Raw genomic sequence first — 24,855 nt, 5'->3', positions numbered from 1 at the left:
ACACACACACACATGCTCACAGAGTACATTTTGTATACATACTCACATGTACAGTGCACTCCCATTATAATAAACATGGTTACAATGTGTACTGTAAAACATGATATATTCGCGGCACGAAATTTTCGTGAATTGGAGCCGACGGCCTTTTTCGTGGCATAAAATTAGCACGGATTGCCACTGGCGTTCAATGTATATATTGTAGACAAGAAATTTTGCGTGCATTTTAATTTTGCGAATCTCGGCACTCGCGAAATTCCCAATATTAAAATGCACACAAACATTCCTCGTTTTACAGCATTATATAACAAAACTCTTGTTGCAAGGAAGTAAAAATTGAAGCCCTATATTATCACTCATCTATACCTTTATTATTTATATACCGGTACTATATTGTTTGGCTATAATGAAATTTCAATATAATGAAAGAAAGCTGAAAGTCCCAAGGACTTCATTACAAACAGAGCTGTGCATCTGTACCACACACACACACACACACCCAAGAGATGTATAATTTCAACTTCCGTCATTCCGAATGGCAATGCATTTTTACTACAGCATGTGAAATATATTTTTAGATTACAGTCAATACAGGGTTTACTGAGATATGCTCTTTCTGTCTTGTTTTATGTGTTTGTGTGTTGGTGCCACAGTACTGATAGAATGGTTTTATATGAATAGTTGGATCTGTGTTCATCATGGGTCTTTTCTACATTCATGTACATGCACTTGTACAGCCCTCTCAGATCCGGTAAATACACCCACAATGTAAATGCGCAAGTGCTGACGTAAAGGTTGTAATTTTATTGGTCACACACTCTTCAATGCAATCTGGTGGATAATTTGAAGAGTTTGTTCGCAAAAACCGTTAAGTCCATTTTTGAAGATTTTGAAATACGGTCTGTGTCATAAAGAACAAAATAATACCTTTTAAATGATATATTGGTCACTACAAATAAAGGTTAAGTTTTGAAGTTATGGTCAAAAGAAGCAAAAATTTTCTTATTATTCTCTTTATTTTTCTTGACCTTTAATCGCAAATATCTCCATTTGGCAAATATGGACTTACCGGTTTTTGCAAACAAACTCTTCATTTGTTGCAGGACGATCTCCATTCACGACACTGAATGGATGTAGCTCTTCAAGTATACAGTGTACAATATTATGTCGCGTGTTGACCACCTCTGAGGCATCAACTCTGCAGTGAATTTTAATAACAACTGGCGGGGCACCAATAAACAACTCTCACCTAGTTTGATGAAGAGCAAGTCGCACAACATTCACAACTCTTCCAGTTTTGAGTGTACCAATTTGAGCTTAATCTACAGTAAGACTGATTGATCCATATTGAGTATGGTTGTATGATGTAATGGATAAATTACTCAACTCTACAGTGTATGTGTGCCTATCATACATCCATGGAAGACACATAGCAAACGGATAAAACCAACTTTATTCAGTTAAGACAATGGTAAAAACAAACAGAATTCCTGCACTTCCTAAAAACATATCTAATTTCATTTACTACCCCAGTATACTGCACCAATTGAATTCTGCTAGTTAAATTACTTAACTCTGCAGTGTATGTGTGCCTTTTATAGCATCCATGGATTAAAGACACACACCAAACAGATCAGACCAATTCTATTCCTGAAGTCAGGCCAATAGTAAAAATAAACAGAATTCCTACTCCCTCCTAAAAAAAAAATATATATATATATATATCTAATTTCATTTACTATCCCAGTATACTGCACCAATTCAATTCTGCTACTTAAAAATATATGTCAAGAATATCTGAATGCTCAAGGTTGGTTTACACAGTTATGTATGCAGTTTAGATCTGAATGCATACTGGATTGCATGGATTTGCAAAGAATTTGACATGGTTACAAAATTTCTGCAGACTGACGGTAATTCAAAATAAAACACCGATAATTATACATGTGTGTCAGTTATAGCCAAGAGAACCCCCAGTTTGTTGTGCTGTCTTTCTAGAAAATTTTCTCTCAAACGACACAAAATTCTTTGTGTGATTAATCATTTATATGCATAAATATTCTCTACACTCCAATATGCACAGGTAAGTGCACATGAACTGTGGGCATGACAGGGCTTATTTTTCATATGATAATTTCAAGGCTTGTGTGTATATATCATTACAGAAAAAAACAAACACAATACCCCTGTGAAGATGTATGTGGTGTACACAGCACATCCAATATACTGGAGATAAAATGTAATGGCCATATCAGAAGCATGACCAACTTTCCTTTGCACAATACTTTCTTCTGGCAAAGAAAGACCCAAAACTTCACTGTTCCCATTAAAATATGTATTGAGGTATCTAAATATCAATTCACCTGTAGGTAAAATAGCTTTTGGAAAGCAAGGTGCACATAGACTATATGCAGTACGTACATTGACAAAAGCACTGAAAGGTCATGTAAGCACAATATCAATCTTTTTTTTTTTCCCCACAAAATTACCACCATGCTTCTAAAATCTAGTGGGGTGTACAGGCATTGATACCTGAACAAGATTCACATATTTGGTAGTAGCTGTGTATATGACTGATAAGATGGTCTACATAAATATTGGTCTGCTTTTGGTTATACACACAATCAAGTGACTTCTACAGCATGGAACAACATTGTTATATTAGCTGCAATGATGTCACATCAGGTAATATAATCCAGAATTTGACTAGCTGCAAAAGGAGATTGAATAAATTTATGTGTATTCATGTAGACCATATAACAAATATCACTATGTCTGATCACTCCCCCCCCCCCCCCCAAGGGAAAAAAAAAAAATACTTGCCCTCATATTGTGAAGCGCTTTTCAAAGATATGATATCTTCGGGAAAATAAACCTCCTGCAGGGATGTAAAGTGTTAAAGCGCACCTCCAAAGAGGCAATATTTGTATAATACAGCTGGGCATTGAGCTGCATAGACTATCACCATTATTCTCTGCTGCACGTTCCCTCATCTATTGGCACTGAGAACACCTCCAAAACGCTAAATGGTATCAACTGTGTCGGTCTTTCCACATCCTCAATTCCCCTGGCTTCATGGACTGGTCCACTCCGCAGATGGGGGTGGCATCGTAGGGAGATATTGTGTAGCCATTCTCATAGAGGAAAACCTTCTTGCAGGCCTCAAATGTCATGAACATGAAACCAGCATAGGGTGCTACCTGGAAGATGGAGAAAGAGAGAGAAAGACCATGAGAGAAAGTGGGGGGGGGGGGGATAGAAAAAAAGCGATACACAAAATGTTCATCAATTCATTTCAAATTTGCATTTGAGTACGGACTCTCTTATAATCCCGAATATTATTTAAGTTGGTCATATACCAGTTGAGTTGGTATTAAAATGGATAATTGTATGTGATAGTGGACCATATGCAGTGGTCTTCCAACACAACATCACTAGACATATCCTTTTTATGGAAAAAAAAAACAAGACAAAGCAAAACAAGACAAAAAAAAACACAACAAAAAACATACAAATTATTGTGAATGTGTCGGGGTTGGCAAAATAATGGCAAATTAGAAAAGCAGCAAAAATGATGTTGGGGGATGTGATTTTGGTATATGTGGACATGATATACTGAAGTTGTGTAAAGTCAGTTGTGAATTAAACGTAATGATAACCATCTTACTTTTGGTTTAATGGTGCTGCTTTGAAAATGAGAAATTTTCATTGGCTATGTGTGCTACTGTCAAAACTACTTTGACTATCCTATATTATGGATAATGATGATCTTTTCATTTTTCTTCTTTTTTTGTGGGGAGGGGGATAAAGAGAATGTTCTCACCACAAAGTTTGAAATGGCACTTTGTTTCAACACTTAATTATCAATCATTCTGCACATTCTGTCTCTTTCCAGCCTTCATTATATGTAATGGTGTGTACTAAGAAACAATATTGAAAAGACCCCCCCCCCCCCCCCCCCCCCCCCCCCGGCAGCCTGGTAATATACATCAGAAGCCTTCTAGTACCCATTGCCTGACCTTGCATAGATTTGCTGTGTTTCCTCGCCAGAATCCCTGCCAGCCGTATGTTGTCTTGATAGCTCTGTAGCATCCCACCATGCCGTGGAACCTGAGATCCACTCCACCTCCATTCTTCATCACTCTGCTCTGGGCCTGAGAAAAAAGGAAGAAAAAACATTTGTAACATCAAACCCTTGATAGACCTGAATTCACAAGCAACATTTGACACAAGGCATTGAAGAAGGAAAGTTGAAGATGGTATGAAATCTCTCTACTCTCCCACATCAAAACTGCAATTAATTTAATCTTTCAAACAGCTCATTATGAAATACCACAAACTCATAGAAACAAGCAACTCGGCATTTTTGTAAATAGAAGAATAAAATTAGCATATCATTGACCAAGAACCAGAAGGGCTTAATGAGTTATTGGTATCATGTATAAGAGCTCCATTTCCTCTACAATATACACTATACTGTCAATTCTAAATTATTTTCATGTTTAGTAAAATGTTAAAAATTAACACCACAAGGGTGCTATTTTACCTCATATTTGGAATAATGCTTATAAATCTACCCACTTTTGATTTAAATCAGCTTTTTATTTGATGAAAATCAATTGTATAATTTTTCTTCAAATGCTAAAATCTTAGAACGCGACAGCGCCCCTCTGGTTCTCAGCTGATGATATCATTGTATGGATGAGAATCTCTACCTGCAGCTTCTTCCTGACTGTGTCGAATGGATAAGACAGTGTCTGTGCAATAGCACCAGCAAGGCATCCATTGATAAAGTTCTCCAGTGGAGTCAGCATGTAGCGGGGTTTGGAAGAAAACATGTCCAGAAACTCATAGGCTGCAAACGTTCCAGCACTGAAGGGTATGGAGCCTGTGGAAAGATTTATTTTCAAAGGTAACTCAGATGTTGGTTCAATCTTTTTTTTTCTTTTTTTTTCTATATTAAAGACATCATTGATATTTGCTGATTTGGCAAGAGTTCCATGAATATGTACTCTCGTCCCTTAGAATGATAGTACAGTTGAACCTCTCTTATCCGGCCTCCATTTATCCGGATCTCTCTATTATACGGACGCAATCTCGCCGTGATTTTTTTTTTTTTTTTTTTTTTTTTAATTACGGAGGAAAGGGGGATTCCCAACTCCTTGAGAACTCCTACACAAACACACATGAATTACATATTACTTCCAACATTAACATACACCTCTATTTTGGGGTCTGTTACTGAGTGTAACAATGAAAAGGTTGCAGTATACACATTACTACACTGTGGTACTACATGGGCTACATCAGTACATGTGTATGTATATGTACATGTATAAAGCATTGAGTCTCCCGTATCCGGCCAAATCCCTTATCCGGATGAGCCCCGGTCCCGACTTGTCCGGATACGAGAGGTTCAACTGTACATGTACACTTACCAGGTACTTTAAGTAATTCTATTTATGTCGAAATATGCTGCTCTTTAGTACTACATTACAGCTCCGTTAGACTACGGTATGCCTGTAGAAGTCTACCTGTAGGGATAGGGTTTAGGGTTGGGGTTGGAGTTAGAACATGAATGTGAGTCCTATCAATGCCCCTACACCAGGTCATATAGAAAGGGTGGAGATAGGTGTTACTGGTTACAGCACCCAACAACTCCTACAAGGGGGTTAAGATAGGGGGGTTTATTCTAGTTAGGGTTTTTCTCTGACTGAAGCATAAGAAGAGAGTTGAGAGGGTACAAAATGATAACTTCTTTTTCTGTGTTTTAACTGTTATACGTTGGGGATGGGGCATGGATGGGGGTGGGGGCAGAGGGGCCAAAGACAAAAACAACAATAACAATAACAACAGGTTGTGTGTAGACAGTACTATAACGTTACAAGTAACGTTAGACAAGTAGATACGATTCCGAGATATGACACTGTGAGCAATAAACGTGATCGTGATCGTGTTGTCAACTGTTGACTTGCCAAGTAATGATGTGAACATCCCTTTGTAAAATGCCAGCAATCCTTCCTCCCTGAGAATAAGTCTAAATGCGTGAAAGATTCCCTTGTATCTTCTCCTCTGACGATCGGTAGGCTGCACAATCAACCTTGTTTTACCATGTCTGTTGGGTAAGTCACTATCGTCGCAGTCATCCCGCCGAGAGCTCCAGCAAGCATCGCTCCCGACGCTGTCAGACGACCGGTGTCGTCTGCTAGCAACACCTTGCACTTAGAAAATGCCATGAACTGGACGGCACTAAATGGACTCAGTCGCAAACAGCCGATAAGATTTCCTTTCCAAAATGCTCTGACTCCGTGTGAGGTGTAAATGTTGGCAAACGATCGCAAGAAGCCTTGCTGAAGAGTCTCTTTCGTGCCTACTTGCATCCGAATTTTCACGACATCAAGGGCGACGTAAACGTGCGACTGGTTAACCCGGCTACAGCGCCGCATGACAAATTCTGAAGATAGGTAAGCCGACTGTCTCTACCACCTCGAACCATTTTGCACAGATTGTGAACTAATCCCTGGTAATAAACGACACATGAAGTCTAACTTCTAAGGTAATGCAGGTCTTCGCAAGTCTACTCGTAGATTTACTTCAAAGAACGAACAGTTTCTCGTCATCTTCTCCCAGCTCCCTCCGCTATGGCTATCGCGCTACCTACTCTCTGTAAAATCTACTTTTCACGTTAACCGATCAACGACTCACACACAGCACACGAGACATGTACGAGAGTACGAGAATTTAGACTACGTAGACTACGTAACAGAGAAATCATGATCAGTGCTAGAAATAGAAACCTGGGTAATTTTCAATAAATTTTCAGATATCGATTGCTTGAAATATATTCTTTCTCATATTATTATTGAATTGACTAATAATATGCGTTTGGTGAAAATACTATTTATAAAATTTGATCAGAGCAAACGTTGTATTAATCGAGACAAATTTCATTTCTACGTCATCGTCAAGATGGCAGCGCCCTGTGGTCCTGGCGTTACGATTTTCTCTGGCGCTATTGAGGTATAGTATCGTATTTTCTTCGACAAAGAGTGTTGTAGACTTGTGTAAAGAGATTTATTGTTATTTTTTCAAGTTTTCTGTACAAGTTATTTGTTGGCTTGTTTTAACGGTACCACTAAAAAGCTGTTCGTTCCAATGCCATATGTGAGTGAAAGGTCAAACTTAAGTCCCATCTACGTTGAATCACGTTGGTTCGCCACAGCTACACAGCGGCAACTAAGAAACTCGCTGATGCGCTGACGCTGCTAGTGGCGTAGTGCCACTGCTAGTGCTGTGCCTGTCAAAATGTGTAGGCTGTGGAACTTGGCTAGACCCATAGCATGATAAGATTCTCATCATTTTAGCCTCTAGTAATGGCACTGCCACTGGGAGGTCAAACTTAGTTACTCATCGGTGTACGGGTATGGATAGAACAGAAGCTATAAATTTATTCTGCAGCTCCGGCATGGCTCAAACTCCATGCTGAAACATTCCATTAGCTGTGTTAGACTGATTATATCTGTCTCTTCACGCGATCATGGTGAGCTTCTTATCCAGTGTTGGGACATGTATGGTCAGACATGCATGTCCCAACATCACTCGGATAAAAAGCCCACCGTGAAGAAACAGATATTATCAGTCTAACCCCATCCCTGATTAATTACGGACGGTGTTCGTTCTTGGTTGGAACATGAACATGATGTCGGTCAGTATGATATTGAACTTTTGAAGCTAAAAATTAAAAGTGTTCATGTCTCACAGTGAACACATTGAACAGGGAGAGTTCTCACTACATGTATTACTTGTCAGTCAGTCAAGATATCCAAACACAATTTTTTTTGAAAATATCAAATTTATATTCAATAGCTCAAAATTTTACAATGAATAGAACTAAAGTTTAACACTGTCCTATGAAATTTTACCTAAGAACACTCATTTTGATAACTCTACAATCATTCTTGCCTCACCAAGTTTTCAGAATAGAGAGTACCAGGTACCATAAATACAGTAATAAATTTCTGTTCCTGGTATATGTAGTCTATTTTGAAATGTGTTTTTTTTTTAAGTTATTTTCATGATTTTGTGAGTCAACCAATATTCACATCATCTGAACAATGACTCTTTAAAATTGCATTTTTCTACTCCTGCGAGGAGGATACTAATTACTCCACAGAATCCACATGTCAGGATGTAAATACTGAGGTTTAAAACTTTGGTGCTTAGGCCATAGAGTAGAAATCAGTAACACATTAAACACTCTAATAGTATCTGTGACAGTAACACAAATTGTGTTGTGTATTGTATCCAAAGTAGGAAATCACCATTTTTTTCTCATGAAGTTTAATATTTTCAGTACTTCTTACTCATTCTCTCAATGAGATTGTGGATGAAAATTTGAAACTGATTCTATTTAAAATGGTCATTTCTAAAGTAAATTCATATTTTCTTTGAATGTAGAATTACAGCAGAATTTGTCACATTGCATATATAAATTCCTTTATTTTTGTCAAACCATTTGATCAAATCCTTTTTTGTTGTCATTATTTTTTTTCTTTATAGCAAATAAAGAATTTCAACTTTGCAAAGACACTGCTGCTGATTGGACCTGATAATGAAGGTTCAGGAAACGATGATGGACCGATCACCATCTTGAGCTGCTCTCAGCTGGCCGGGGGCAGAGATCTGGCAGAGGAAGCCATCATCATCAATTCCTTACTTCCAGCAGGTAGACAGATTTTAGCACCTTGGGAGTAAATCCATCAAACTTCCTTATAGTATAAGACTTCCATATATAACAAATTCCTTTACACAAACTTATGGTCTTATTTTTTTTTTCCAGTAGCTAGTTGATGATTTAACTGAAGATGCTTTCTTTTAGTGTGTTCAATGTCTTTTTATATGCTTTTTAATTCTTTACAGTATCATATTTATGCTTTGAGATATTATTGAATATCAACAAGAAAAATGGTTTGTGGGTTATGCTACAAGTCTCAAACTTCCTTTCCAGCAAAGGGATTTCTGTGCTGCATACTGTATGTTGATAGAGGCATTGAAAAAAAAAAATAGAGTCATTGTGTCAGTATGCATGTCATCCCAGTTGTTTATATTGATTGTTCATTGATATTGCCCATCCTGAACTATGTTGTATGTTTTTGTTGTTGCAGGTGTGAATGTTCTGGGCCTCTTCCTAACTCAGTCTTCAACATCAACTCTACCAAGCTATGTCACTGAAATGCTCTCTGGTGAAATTGCAAAGGTGAGACGCTGTGAGAAGAAGCTGTGCTGTCTCATAACATGCATGCTATAGTACCTTATTCCATCCACTGAGTACATTGTGGTAGCGGCTGTAGTATAACAATTCTGCCTCATCAGTACAGCATGGTCATTATTGGTCACTAGAATAAGATTCTTGATTGCTCATTTAATACTTGTGCAATATATTGAATCATATTGTAGACTTAATCTGGCAGTGATCATATAAATAATAGTATATACATGTACCTGATGCATATCCTAATCATAATGTGTCACTCTTGATGCCTTTGAGAGGGAGATTATGAGAGAGAGAGAGAGAGAGAGAGAGAGAGAGAGAGATGGGGAGAGATTGAAGGAGAGAAATTGCACAAAAATAGATATGCTTAAATGTTCTATTTGTTTTTATCATTAGACAGCTGTCACAAAGTCATAGGATTCGATGACAATTTTCCATTATGCTCTCTACACTCGGTTGTACCCAAGCTCTGTGATAACCAGCAGTTAGTTTATGTGGGGACTTCATCCAGTCTCTATCATCTCTATCATCTGTGTCTGATCTGTTGCCCCTCCTTCAGAACTTGTTTTCTTGTGGTAGAGTGGTGCTACTTTTCACCAACGAGGAGGATATTGTGCTGGAGGAAGCTGGACAGATCTACGATGTGGAGACCCAGGAGCGACGGCCGTGTGATGTCAAAGTTGTGACCGATGTCAGTGATTTCACCAGAAATGTTCTGATGTTCAGAATCAGATCTACGATGAGCATGAAGTGCCACTACCAACAAAAGACAGGTAAAACATGCTGCTCTAACAGCAGGTGGGATTATTGATATTTCATTGAAGAATCATTATTTTCTCTCCTTTTTACTTTGAGGGGGGGGGGGGGGAGGTGTGATGGGGAACTTCCTTTCTTTTAAGAATAGTTTAATAACATTACTGTACAATTTATTTCGAAGGTAACATTTACGTATGGTGTGTATAATATACTCTGTTCAAATACCTGATGATCAAGGTAAAAGTGATAGATAATAAACCATAAATTGAAAAGTTTGAGCCTTGACCTGGTAAGACATATGTATATTTACAGTTTCACAAGACATTTTATACAACTGCAATACATGAGCTGAGATTCGGTATTTCCAGCAGGAATTAACTAATGGCTGTTGGACATGCCTTTCAACCATGTGATTCTACAAAGCCTTGGATGAACCAAGGATATTAACATTGAGTATGTGACAGTACTAAACAGAAGGAAAATGTGATGTGACATCGATGATGTGAAGTCAGGTTGACTTGTCATAATGCTGTTGTTTATATCAGACTCACTTTGTAAACTTTTCTGTAAATGAAATCTATTTGTTTCAAGTCTACATGAAAGATTCACAAAATTTCATTATTAGAATGATATTGTAATGTAATTGCTAAATGTTTGCATGTCTTAAAGGGGATGGCTAGTAACTGATCAGTGGGAATCAGTGGGAATGCTGGGGATGATTGTTCCAATCTTTGTGGGATTCATTTAAGAGTATGTTATATATATCTATTGTTGTGTGAAAATTATGTGCTTCAGACCGGTCTCATATTCAAGTAATGTGCAGTTTAATGTTTCCAGGTTAGCATGCCTGTACGGCCCGTTAACAATCGCCCCGTCACTGTACAGGCATGCTAACCTGGAAACATTGAACTGCACATTACTTGAATATGAGACCATTCTGAAGCAAATAATTTCACACAACAATAGATATATAATGTACTCTTAAATGAATGCCACACAGATTAGAACAATCATCCCCAGCATTCCCGCTGATCAGTTACTAGCCATCCCCTTTAAATCCAGTCGGTACAGATGTACATTCATTGGATCATATGGTGTCTTTAATGCCATGCAGAGTTGCCAGATGTGTTTCTGTCACAGTACGCTCTCCTGAAGAACCAACTGCAGTCCCCCACCACCCTATACCAGATCCGGGAAACAAGCATCCTTGTCAGTAATGGCTCCCAGCCATCTTCCTCCAGTGGTGGCAGTGGTGATGACAGTGCCGTGGTGATGGGGCCCCATATCCCCCGGGAACCGCATCCAAGATGTGCTCCAGCACAAGCAGGATGAAGGGGAGGATGATGGCTTTGGGATGGCAGGAGGCAAGGGTGGGGCTGGAAAGAAGAACAAGAAGGTCAAAGTTGAGGGCCAGGTAATTATCAAGCACTATTCCAATTCATTACCACATTCTTTGTGAGAACTGCGAGACTCATTTTGGATGCTGGCGGCATGTAATCAGTCTGTTTGTTCACATGGTTGATATGCACACACATACACACACAAAAGCAAAGTGATATAATTTTGTTGTCATGATTGTAAGCAAATTGTATCCTTGTACCTGCAACATTTTGATTTTCCGGGCGAAATAATATCTCTACTGATTATTATTTTATAGATGTCATCTACTCACCTAAAGCAGCTAGAAATTAATAATGGGAATTTGCAAAGGATTTTTACATTTATGAGGTATTATTTCATGTTTTTTTTATGAGTAAGAATTCAGTGCATATGCAAGAAGTGACTGCAACCAACCTTCATCTTAATCAAGCAAACTGGAATTGAAAGTTTGTCATTGTGTGGACTGTTTTGTTATCATTGTTGTTATCATTATGATGATGACAATAACAATAGCAATGTAGTGATAATAATGATAGTATCATCATCATCACTAATGATATTAATAATAATGATAATTTTATCATAACCGTTATCATCATTACTTGCACAATTGTCATCATCATCATCATTGTCATCTAGGTTCTAGATGTGGAAATTCTATTCAGAACTGGTGCAGCACAGAACCAGGAAGAAGACACACATGTGCCTATAGTACAGTACCAATCCTGTAAGTTAGTCTTCCAGAATTCAACCTACTTAATCTATGTAATTATATGTATTTATATTGTTTGCTGTTAGCTAAGCATTTGAGTTGTAGCATTAAAGGGGAATTACCCCAATTATATATATGGGTTCTGTAAATGCAGAATTATTATTCGTACACATCAGTGGAGTATGAGGATGATCTGATAGTTTGTGTAAAAGTTATGAATTCTTAAAGTTTTGGTTAAATCCATGTGCCATCATAGCTAGATAAGATGATTAATGATTGGTACACCATTATGTGATATCATAGTTGGGCAATAATATAAAGAAAATACAAAGAACGTTTTCACTTTTCTAGCACGATGACAGAGCACTTGACTTGCTTGTACATCTCTCAGAGGACAAGGGGAAATGATATTACCCTTTGAACACGTTGAAGGAATGTTTGCTTTTCATAAAAGATGCAATTATGTGGAATTTTTTGTACATTTTCTGTATATTATTCTACTGTTGAGGTAAAGTATTTGCTCTGGGATTGCCATGTTATAAGCTCATCCTAAGAAATGTCTTGATCATTGCAATGAATAGTAGGATAGATGTTATAGAATCACAATATTTGATTGAGATTGAGACTTGAGATTCTGTTTTTTTTTTTCTGTTTTTTTTTTTTTTTTGCAAAATTTTGGAGCTGCTTTCTGATTATATGATTAACATATATTGGGTGTTCATTCAAATGACACCGTATTGATTATTTGAAGTTTTAAGGATTTCATATAGTCTAAAGCATAGTCTGTGCATCATGAATTTCAGACCATGTGATTTTGGGAGTACCACTATTAACCCTAAAGGGGCCAGGCTTTTTTGGCTATGCTCAGACCGGGGGGGCGGATTCTGAAATCCGAAATTTTGCATGCGTGAGACCCGCGTCATAATCTACAAGATTGTGTTATAAGATTTTTTGAAACAATCAATTTCTAATTTTAATTAATTAATTATGCAAATTAAGCTCAAGGTGATATTTTAGCTTAATTAAAAGCATTGAGAGTCTAATTTTTGATCTGTAAATCTGTTTTAGCATATTCAACAATTGTACATCACAAAAACTTCCAAAACTCATTTCGATTCTTATGTATTTTATTGTTTTCAGAATTTCTTATGTATTTCTTTGTTTTTCAACTTTTGTTTTTTCTTTGTTTTTTCATTGGAAATTGTCACTGACCACTTTTATACCATAATTAGCACAAAATTAATCAATGAAAGTGATTAATTGTAAAAATAATCAGGTTTTTATGCCTTTCATGACAGAGCACTGTTTTCCATAGGAAATGTACACAAAATCACAAAATTGTGCCCGTTTTGGAGCGACATTCCGTTACAAAAATGGGCGTGGCTTCGCAAAAGTATGCGTGGACGTTGCAAATTTGGTCTCAAAAGTTGCGCGAGACTTGAATGAAGAAAGTCAAGAAGCCTCGCGATGAGGCCTTCTCGCGTTACAGAATTATAGCGCGAAACGTCGAGGGGGGCGGATTCGGCCCCCCCCCCCCCCCCCCCCCGGCCCTTTTAGGGTTAAAGAGACCAGTTTTCAAGTGATCATGCCTTCTCTCCTTGATGAAACATTTTTTATTTTCTGTGCTCTGTAGATCAGACAGATATGCAAAGTCTAACGATGAGCCTACCCCTGGATGTTGTTGTCATGGCACCAGCATCAGCACCCGTTTCCCACCTCGCTCCCCTCTTCTTTGAGGGTGTATGCAGACAACTGAGAGCCATGGAGATGTGCATAGCAAGGCACTACATGGTAGGGCTTGGACCAATCGTACACAACTTTCAGTCAAGATATATCTAGTGCTTCTTCTCTCAGTGAAAGGGACAGCATTGTAATATACTAAGTACTGCTTATTCTTGAAAATGAAGATGTTTGTTTGCTTCATTTTATGGCATTTTTCAGTCAAGTTCTGGTAGCAAATATGATCTTAAGCAGGCTGATTCAGTTCTTTCCCTGACATAGAGGCCTCTCTCTTGCATTTCAGTTTTTTCTATTCCTTTGTTGAAGAAATTACTTGTAAAGTATCTAATGTTTTGAGGTTTGGTTTAGCATGCAAAAATTAGAGAGAGAAAAAAGGAGAAAAATAGGAATGAAGATCGGTATTTAGATATCAGATTATAGCACCATTTTTGGCCAGCTAGGACGTCGTCCACTCCAGAGAAGGGGGAGGGGAATGTCGGGCTTAACAAATAGAAAAGCTGCTGTAGTCCAGATCAACTACAAGAAGCTCCTCCCAATGTAACTGCAAGATTATGTGTCAAATGTCAAACTTTGAAGGGCTTGCAAAGAGGCTGTTGCATGCATTGGCATTGGGACGGTGAAATTTTAGAGCATGCTGTTTTAATGGAGGTATTCTATCATTTCTTTGCTTCTTTCTCTCTATTCTCCCTCCTCCCTCTCTCAGGAACATGATATATGCCAACCCCAGCCATATCACTTCCAGCCTGCCAGCCTGCCCCACCTTATTACTGTCATCTATCCAGTTGGTGTGAGTGATGCAAGTTTAGGTAAGCTACTTTTTGTCTCTAGCCCCCCCCCCCCCCCCCCCCCACACACACACACACACACACACACAGAGTGGTGAGAAGATTGTATCTCATTGCGATGGATCTCAAGAGGTTTCTGTTCTTTTCTTTTCTTTTCTTTTGTTTTTTTGAAATGGAGTGTTTTGATCAGTTTCTCCTAATAGGAAGAGAGAGTGTGTGTGTATTTGATAGTGGATAAAGCTACTTTGCCTTTGTTTCTTTTTGCATCCTCTCATGTTTTTACCTTGAAATTAGTATAACTTTTATATCCTTTGAGTAGACTTAAATGTATATTCTATGATACCTGTACCAATTATATCACGTTTGTTTGTTTGTTTTTTCACAAAAATATTGAGACCTAACTCTCAAACTGCATTGAGATGACTTACACTTCCATATATGATGCACCACGCGCTACCCCGGGGTATCGTAGTAACCCGGGGTACCACGTTGTGTAGCGCCATCTCAGGTTCACTCGAGTACAACCGCAGAGTTACTGCGTTACGTATGCGCACTGTACTGACCCGTGGTACGGTGCGATACTCAATATAGCGCTTCATGCACTGACTACACGCACTATTATAATAGCCCGCTAGCTGTAGTGCCAAAGTTACGATCTCGTAGACGTAGTTTCGATCCCGTAATTTTGTAAGTTTTGTGCACTTTGTGCCGAACAAAATATCCTTTCGCAATTAGGATAAAGCTGCAAAAATGACAGCAGGTGATGGGGGCTATGCCGCACTGAAAGGAAAGGGCCGGAAAAGAAGGAAAATTTCCAGAGAGGAGAGGCTGGAAAACGCGAGGCTTCGCGCCACTCGGAAGTTGGGGAAGGAAGGGGCCGCCGATGTTCATGGGGAATCAATATAAATAATAATACAGGGTGTACAAGTATCATAACAGCATGAAACAATATCAATGATACACTGTAAAATAGTTACTCATAACGTTAACAAGGGATTAATTGAGAAAACTACAGGATGAAGAGGGTTTTTTTTTACAAGAACAATGGCCATAATTGAATGTTGAAGAATTAATCACACACAAAAAAATTAATTTCCCACTTTTTGGTAACCCAGGGTACAGCCCTAAAAAAAAAAATAAATAATTCAACAAAATGGCCGATTTTTTTCTGGTACCCCAGGGTACCATTTATGTCATCATATAGCAAAGTTGCAGTTATGTGATGTTGTTCCAGTATAAGCATCTCCAAGTGGTAAAGTCACTTCATATTTCTTTGCTGTTGTTGTGTCTACCTGCCCCCAAAGTGTCTACCAGGCAGTCCCTACACCAGCAGTTCATCCTCCCACTGGACAGGCCCCTGCTGAGGAGGTGTAATGCATTCGTCTTTCCAGAGGACAGCAAGAGTCGGGTCTACCTCATGAATACCCACGTGGGGCTGTCCCCCTCCGGAGGTGAGAATTGAGCAGAGTGGATGTACTCTAGATCTTGTGTGTTGTGTTTGTTAAATGAAGTCCTGCCATTCAGCTGTCACAGTTTTTATCTTTGATACCTATGCAGCCATGCTGTATCTTTTACTGGTCTAATGTTTTGATTTTGCTAACTTACATCTCATTTATATAGATTCTCCAAGACCAAGCCCTGACAGTCATATAGTGTAAAGCAAGATATTTTCGCAGCATGAAATTTTTCACAAATTGGAGGCAATGGCCTATTCCACTGCATGAAATTTCTGCAAATTGCCACTGGCATTCAATGCATGTAGTGTAGACAAGAACTTTGCATTCATTTTGATTTTGCAAAATTTGACTTTTGCAAAGTTTTACAGTAGTCATGATTCTCTTAGTTCTGTCAGAGTGCACAGATTTTCTCTAAAGATTTAACCCTAATCGTTTTGCGCAATATCTTCGCAACGCAATAAGCTCCCACCGCGATGTTTCATGACTTTTTTCTTTCAAGTATCGCGCAACTTTTGACACCCAAATTGTTGCGCCCACGCGTACTGTTTTGACGCGACGCCCTTTCGAAAAAAATTTGTCAACCCCAAAATTGCTCCAAAATGTCATTTTGTGTACAAATCCAATGCAAATTGTGTTTTTTCAATTAATTCACATAAAAATTCATATCTTCACTTAGAATGGCCGAAATTAATTTATTTTAGCATAATAATGCTTCGAAAAATGTCTGTGACAAATTTTGGCCAAAAAACAAACAAAAACAAAAGGTCAAAAAACAGAGAAATACATAAGAAATTAAAAAAACAATAAAATACATAAGAAATTAATTTCGATACAGATTTTTTTTTATCCTATGTCTCAAAAGAATGATACAAGAAACATTTTAAAAAAGAAATTAGCTTAATTGGAGCATTAAAAAGTGATTTAGAGCCCAAAACTGATTTTATGCATAAATTACAATAATTAATTAATATAAAATATAAGAAAAATTTTTCGGAGAAAGCAACCATACATTTTGATAGAATACGTCGCGGGCGTCGCGTGTGCTGATTTTCGGCGCAATTGCGCGTTCCATAGGCGAGATCTGAAGGGGGGGCGGAATCCGCCCCCCCCCCCCCCCCCCCCCCCCCCCCCAGACATAGCATAGCCAAAAAAGCCCAGCCTGATTAGGGTTAAGTATCCTGGTGCTTTTGCTCAAGATGAAAATCTCTGTGAAGGTTTTCAACGATATGATTTCATTCTTTTTCTAACCTCCTTCCTCTCCTCCCTCTCCCCTTCCAATCCTCCCCTCTAGTGGCTGGTGGAAAGCAGTCCATCGTCTTTGGCAACTACACTTACCACCACTACATGCAGGACCACTTCAACGATGACAAGTGGGGCTGCGCCTACAGGTCGTTGCAGACACTCTGTTCCTGGTTCAAGTTACAGGTAAGCTGTGTCGCTGTAGTATAGAGAGTGATATATCGTTTAAGTGTATAGTATTCAAAACGGCCTGTCTTTCCAACACAAATCACCTAGACAAATGGCTGAGTAATTAATTACATATTTCCCACCAAGAGTGGTGATATGAAATCCAAAATTTTCACATCTTTTTTCAAAGCGCAATACTGTCCAAGCTGGTGAAGCATTACCATGAATTCCAACATAAAAATGATGTTTAGATCCATAATGATAACATGATTAATATTTCTCAGTTCGTAAAAATGTGGAAGATTTTTCTTCTGCAACCTTTCATTGATTGAATGACAGATGAGGCAATGGTAATAGATGAAAACTAAAAGATATGAAAGATGTGTCTTGCTCCATGAATAATAAGAAATACTCAAGATTGTGAATGTGCTCCATTTCTTTTTGATTGTTGGTTTGTTATTTTGCAAAATGTGATGTATATTCGCTAAATTGAGATAAATTTGATTTTCATGTTCAACCAGGGTTATGTAGACCATGCCATCCCCACCCACAAGGAGATCCAACAAGCATTGGTGGATGTTGGCGACAAGCCAGCCAAATTTGTTGGCTCTCGGCAGTGGATCGGCTCCATCGAAGTCAGCACTGTACTCAACCAGCTCCTAGGGGTAAAAAAACAAAAAGCTAGAAACAAAGAGAACACACATGCAAAACAACAATGCAGCCTTAAAGTAGAACAGTGCATAAAGTGGAGAGTATGGATATGCTAGGGTTAGGTAAATTCTGTTAATTGGTTCAAGATTACACTCTTGAGATCTAATCCTGAGATTGAGCCAGCTGAGAGATGATGAGCATGTGGTTTTGTCATCTAACCAGTGTGCATTGCACTTCACAGTTCACAGGAAATAATCTAATCTGCTTGCTACTCAGTCATACTCTCCCACAAGCGGGAAGGGAGATATACTCAGTTATCACTCACACAAGACAAATAATATCTAACAAAATGAGCACAAATTATTGATGAATACAGTATTTGGGGAAAATGACTACAGTAGGATTTACCTGTTTAGCATCAGCACTGCCACTGCATGCAGTGCTTATAATGTTCAGTTTGGAACAAAAGCATAAATTGATAAGCTGGACAAAACTTTCTTCTTTAATGCATGAGGAATAATGATACAACATAGAATAGTGAGGGTGTTACATGGTTATCACCAAAATTGGGCAGCATCACCACAGTATGCCAACTAGCCCAATATCTATGGGATGTTTACTAGACCTTGCTCTCATGAAAATGGCAATGAAATCTACTTAAAAGAACCGTATGTATGAAAGTAGAACTAGAAAGCATCATGATTGATTTTGTAATGATGAATGTGCTTCCGATTACAGATATTTTGTGCCAAAATGTGGGTGGGGGCAGAGAAATACAGCCTGTGATGCAAATGCCGTCATAAAACTATGTTTAAACAGAATATGCTTTTGGGACAGCTATTAAATTTTTCATTTCAGTCGTTACGAATTACTAAAACTTGACAGTTTCATATGTGTGACTACATGTGCAGAATGTCTAGGATTTGTAGCTTCTTCTATTACTTTGAATTTGAGACTGATATGGAAACTGTCCTCAGTTTAACTCTAGCTTGGCTACTGCACTGTCCAACTGAATCCACACTGTTCATCAATATCCTAATTCATTGCCTTCCAGATAACCAGTAAGATCATGTTTGTCCCCAATGGAGAGGAACTGGCTACCAAAGGAAGGGAACTAGCTCTCCACTTTGAGGTGCAGGGAACCCCAGTCATGATTGGTATGTTTCTCTCCGCAGTGCATCCCCTATTAGATTACCTTAATGAAAATGGTTCCATGGCCACCCTTCGTGTCAAACTGCTGGTATGATGGTAGTAGGTATGCATGTCTTGTTTATGCCGACAGCTAGTATATAACGGCGTGGACGAAATTGTGTGTTGTGTTGTCAATCAGAATTAAGAGCTAAAGTGCAGTTCTCTCCATGTTTGATTAGACTTAAAGGACAAGTTCACCTTCATTAACATAAGGATTGAGAGAATGTAGCAATGTTAGTAGAACACATCATTGGAAGTTCAAGGAAAATCGGACAATCCGTTCAAAAGTTATGAATTTTTGAAGTTTTTGTGCAGTCACCGCTGGACGAGAAGACTACTGCAGTGTATGATGTCACATGCGTACAACAATATATGGAAAATATAAAGAGAATTTCATGAAATTTCATCTTTTGAAAAAAAGTACACATTCCCTCGACTCGTTACTGACATATGTTATGGGTAATGTTATTCCCATTGCCTTTAGAAAGAGGCAAGTCAAGCGCTCTTTTATTATGCAAAAAAAGTGAAGATATGTTGAATTTTCTTTACATTTTCTTTATACTGTTGTACTCATATGACATCACGAGCCTTAGTAGTCTTCTCATCCAGTGGTTCCAACACAAAAATTTTAAAAATTCATAACTTTTGCATCAATTGTCCAAGTTTCCTCAAACTTTCACTGATGTGTTCTACTAATATTGCTGCATTCTCTCAATCCTTATGTTTATGAAGGTGAACTTGTCCTTTAAATGAACAGAATGGTAAGCGTTTCATCACTGTCAGTCATGAGATAAAGAAGTTAGGGAATTTTACAATTGTGCATGTTTTCACCAGAAAGTAGCATTTGTGAAAACTACTTTTGCAAATTAGCTGAGATGTTGATATCAACTCACAGCTGTACATTTGGTTCATGCACTAAAATTTCCTAAAATAATGTTTTTACAAAAAATTCATTTGGGTGTCTACAGCTGTTGCCATGAAAATATGCAAGTCTGTTGCAATACAAAACAAATTTGATGTAAAGGATTCATTAAATATTTCCCTTGATTTCTTGTTAATAAAAGAGACATTTGATAGATGATTATGCACATGTCATTCAAATGAGGCAAATCAATATATGTCTAAATCAGAAATTGCTAGGAGGGTCATTGGTAGTCGACAATCAGACTGATGTGTTTCGCATTCAAACTGAAATCTCTCCTGCATCAGGTGGTGGCGTCCTTGCCCACACAATCCTGGGAGTGGACTTCAATGAGAAGACTGGTGACCTGAAGTTTCTCATCCTGGATCCCCACTACACGGGAGGCGAGGATCTGAAGATCATACAAGACAAGGTGAGGTGTTGCGTTGGTTACCACTCTTCATTTGCTGGAGACCCTCTTTGGAAAGTTTTGACAATTGCAAGTGGCACCAGATGACAAATGACCATCAAGTGAATACTTTCTACCTCCGGGGGAAATATTGACAGAATATGTAGGAAGTTTTTGTCATGACCTTGCTGGAATTCAGCAATTAAAGGACAAGTTCACCTTCATTAACATAAGGACTGAGAGAATGTAGCAATATTAGTAGAACACATCATTGAAAGTTTGAGGAAAATCGGACAATCCGTTCAAAAGTTACGAATTTGTGAAGTTTTTGTGCAGTCGCCGCTGGATGAGAAGACTACTGCAGTGTATGATGTCACATGCGTACAACAATATAAGGAAAATATAAAGAGAATTTCACAAAATTTCATCTTTTGAAAAAAGTACACATTCCCTTGACTCGTTACTGACATATGTTATGGGTAATATTATTCCCATTGCCCTTAGAAAGAGGCAAGTCAAGTGCTCTTTTATTATGCGAAAAAAAGTGAAAATATGTTGAATTTTCTTTACATTTTCTCTATACTGTTGTACTCATATGACATCACGAGCCTTAGTAGTCTCCTCATCCAGCGGTTCCAACACAAAAATTTTTAAAATTCATAACTTTTGCATTGATTGTCCAATTTTCCTCAAACTTTCACTGATGTGTTCTACTGATATTGCTGCATTCTCTCAATCCTTATGTTTATGAGGGTGAACTTGTCCTTTAAAAACAAAAAGTACCAATCATTGTGCCTCCGATCTTTACTTTTTTTAATACTAATCATTCAATTGTGATCAGAATTTTTTTATGCCTCCGCCACGAAGTGGTGCCGGAGGCATTATGTTTTCGGGTTGTCCGTCCATCCGTCCGTAATGAATTTTGTGGACAGCATAACTAAAAAACCTTTTGAGTTATCCTAATGAAACTTGGCATGTATGTGTATTAATAATAATAATAATAATAATAATAGTGGCTACTTGTATAGCGCACAGGTCCACTTTTCAGTGCTCATGGCGCTTAGGGGGTGAAGTTGTGCCTATCAACTTATGGGTGCACATGCTCAAGGTCAAAGGTCAAAAGGTCAAGGTCAACTACGTAAAATTTCACTATTTCCACCATATCTATGCAATGCCTGAAGATATTTTCTCAAAACTTAGTGTATGGAGGAAAAACTTAGTTCAGCACTTTCCCTTGATCTTTGACCTTTTGACCTTTGAGGCAAACAAAAAAAGAAGTGGCTCAAGTTATCTTGAAACTTACTACGTATTTATGCATGTTGTGCCTGACAGTGATTATCCTATGAATTTTAGGGTCAAAGGCCAGATGAAAATGGTAACAATGAACTTTTCATTATAGAAATTGCACTTTTTCTCCATACCTTGAAAATTACTCAATGCATAAACTTATGAATGGGTCAAAGTCAAGTTAAAGTCCCTATTAAAATCCCCAAGTATATGCTCTCCTATTCATCCAATTAAACCTAGGTCAAGGAAGGTGAACATTCAACACATTTGTGACAAACTTGTCATTTTAATATTTTTCCAATTTTGTGAAAATGTAATCACACATTGTCTACATGAACTATAGACGTATTAGGAGAATCGTGCATTATGGCGGAGGCATACCAGTCGCCTTAGTGACATTTCTAGTTTTTACTTACACTAGATATAATTGGAAAACATTGTCGAAATGGTACATATTGTTAGACTGATATCAGTGTGAATTTGATAATTATCATCCATTGTTATCTCACAACTACACTTTTTTGCCACTCTTCATTGTAGAGACACAGCATCATCATGTCTCTTAAAAAAAAAAAATGTAGAAGTAGCAATTAATCACCAAATGGGATATTTGCATAAGATGCTTTAAATTAAAAAGTTTTTGTAGAAGCTTGTTTCCTTGTAGTGTATTAACCCTAAAGGGGCCGGGCTTTTTTGGCTATGCTCAGACCGGGGGGGATGGATTCCGCCCCCCCCCCCCCCCCCCGAGATCTCGGCCATCGGTGGTGCGATCGCGATGAAATTTGGCATGCGTGAGTCCCGCGTCATAATCTACAATATTGTGTCATAAGATTTTTTGAAACAAGCAATTTCTAATTTTAATTAATTATTTATGCAAATTAAGCTCAAGATCATATTTTAGCCTAATTAAAAGCATTGAGAGTCTAATTTTTGATCTGTATATCTATTTTGGCATATTCAACAATTGTACATCACAAAAACTTCCAAAACTCATTTCAATTCTTATGTATTTTATTGTTTTCAGAATTTCTTATGTATTTCATTGTTTTTCAACTTTTGTTTTTTCTTTGTTTTTTTTATTGGAAATTGTCACTGACCACTTTTCTGCCATAATTAGCACAAAACTAATCAATGAAAGTGATTAATTGTAAAAATAATCAGGTTTTTATGACTTTCATGACAGAGCACTGTTTTCCGTAGGAAATGTACACAAAATCACAAAATTGTGCCCGTTTTGGGGCGACATTCTGTTACAAAAATGGGCGTGGCTTTGCAAAAGTATGCACGGACGTCGCACATTTGGTCTCAAAAGTTGCGCGAGACTTGAACAAACAAAGTCAAGAAGCCTCGTGATGAGGCCTTCTCGCGTTACAGAATTATAGCGCGAAACGTCGAGGGGGGGGGGCGGATTCCGCCCCCACCCCCGGCCCTTTTAGGGTTAAAACAAAGCAAGCAAACAAACAAAAACAACATCTAAGGGAACAAAGATCATTTATAACTTGATACAGAAATAATTGTCCTTACCTGAATAATTGCCTGCTGCTGTTATAATGACATTCTGCAAAAATCCTGTGTGTGTGTATTTTTTTTAAAGGTTTATTTGTTTTCTTTTAAGAGGAGTTAGGGTTTGAGGTTTGTGTTTTGTTTTGTTTTTGTTTTTTGTTTGTACTCTTCCCCCCCCCCCCCTCATTTATAGAAAACACTTCACAGTGGTACAAGAGTTGAATATTGAATGGTAATATACTTAACCAGATGTACGTAAATGACACTAATGCTAGATTAACCACGCAACAACCCATGTTCATGATCATGGTAATCCATCTTTACCATCTATATCTATCTCACTCTTTTCCCCAGGGCTGGTGTGGGTGGAAAGGCATAGACTTCTGGGACAAGACAGCCTACTACAACCTCTGCCTCCCTCAACGACCCCGGGAACTCTGAAGAAGATCTCTGCTCCCACACCCCTTGCATACGGACACTAGATGATGCACTGGAGTTCTGCACGTAGAGTTTCACTTTCAACCTCTTAGATAGGGGCACAATAGGCCAGTTTACTGATATGCTCCTAGTGTAGACAATTATTGTGTTCTGTTTTGTTTTGTCCGTACAGACTTAAAGGGATGGTACAGTATTGGTGGAGATGAGAATTGGGCTTTTAACTTTTTGCGAGATACCAAGAAAACACTTATGATATAGTACAGCGCATACCATTTTAACAGGAATTCAAAGTTTATTTGATGAAAATCGGGTTTGGAATGACTGAAACATCCAAAAACAGAGTAAAACAAAGCAATCATAATAAAGTGTGGGTCCCACACTTTATTAAAATCACTCTTTTTTGGATATCTCAGCCATTTCAAAACCAATTTTCATCAAATCAATGTTGAATTCCTCATAGAATTACATGTTCTTTCATATTTCATAAGAGGTTTCTCATTGTCTCACCAAAAAATGTTAGAAACCTGAAATTAGGTCTCAACCAAAACTGTATGATCCCTTTAAATACCAGCGCTGTAATTCACCTGTTCCTGATGAATACACTTCAGTAGGCCCCACATGGAATCCATTTGGCATGCAGTAGTTGCTGTGTCAGGCAAGCCTTGTGTAAGTTGTTTTGTTGTTGGGAACAACTGCCATGACATGGCATGTCTAGCACGCGTGCATCAGATCTGGATATGTTTATAAACTGGCCTGTTGCTAACCATGCGATGGTTTTTGGAAATCAAATTCAATGTGACCCATGTAGCAAGCATTGTTTGATTTTTATACATGCATGGGGCTGGCATGCATTTTGAAACAGGGTGTAGAGCAAATGCCCGTAACTCAATCCTGTTCTTGTGTAGTAGCGTCTGTCCATGTATGGCTCAAACAACAGAAATAATTGCAGAATCAGTATTTGAAGATG

At 38.1% G+C, this 24,855-nt stretch overlaps 2 protein-coding genes across 2 annotated transcripts; one reads left to right on the top strand and one right to left on the bottom strand.

Annotated features, from left to right (window-relative positions):
• Positions 1 to 2,830: 2,830 nt before the first annotated feature.
• On the bottom strand, positions 2,831 to 6,650 carry LOC140235067 (solute carrier family 25 member 43-like). The gene is given in 6 exon segments (XM_072315103.1): positions 2,831 to 3,200; positions 4,020 to 4,154; positions 4,716 to 4,888; positions 5,976 to 6,110; positions 6,113 to 6,400; positions 6,403 to 6,650. Coding segments are annotated over 6 exon segments (993 nt in total). The 5' UTR covers positions 6,497 to 6,650; the 3' UTR covers positions 2,831 to 3,032.
• Positions 6,651 to 6,969: 319 nt separating this feature from the next.
• Positions 6,970 to 24,035, top strand: LOC140235422 (ufm1-specific protease 2-like). The gene is given in 15 exon segments (XM_072315448.1): positions 6,970 to 7,020; positions 8,560 to 8,725; positions 9,165 to 9,256; positions 9,831 to 10,044; positions 11,142 to 11,302; positions 11,304 to 11,441; positions 12,047 to 12,134; positions 13,753 to 13,910; positions 14,563 to 14,665; positions 15,949 to 16,095; positions 17,393 to 17,526; positions 18,030 to 18,173; positions 19,214 to 19,316; positions 20,560 to 20,684; positions 23,805 to 24,035. Coding segments are annotated over 15 exon segments (1,911 nt in total). The 3' UTR covers positions 23,892 to 24,035.
• Positions 24,036 to 24,855: the final 820 nt, after the last annotated feature.

Source organism: Diadema setosum, chromosome 11 (assembly GCF_964275005.1).
Source record: "Diadema setosum chromosome 11, eeDiaSeto1, whole genome shotgun sequence".
Lineage (NCBI taxonomy): Eukaryota > Metazoa > Echinodermata > Echinoidea > Diadematoida > Diadematidae > Diadema > Diadema setosum.
Note: the sequence above shows the minus strand (reverse complement) of the source record. Positions and strands in the feature narration are given on the sequence as shown.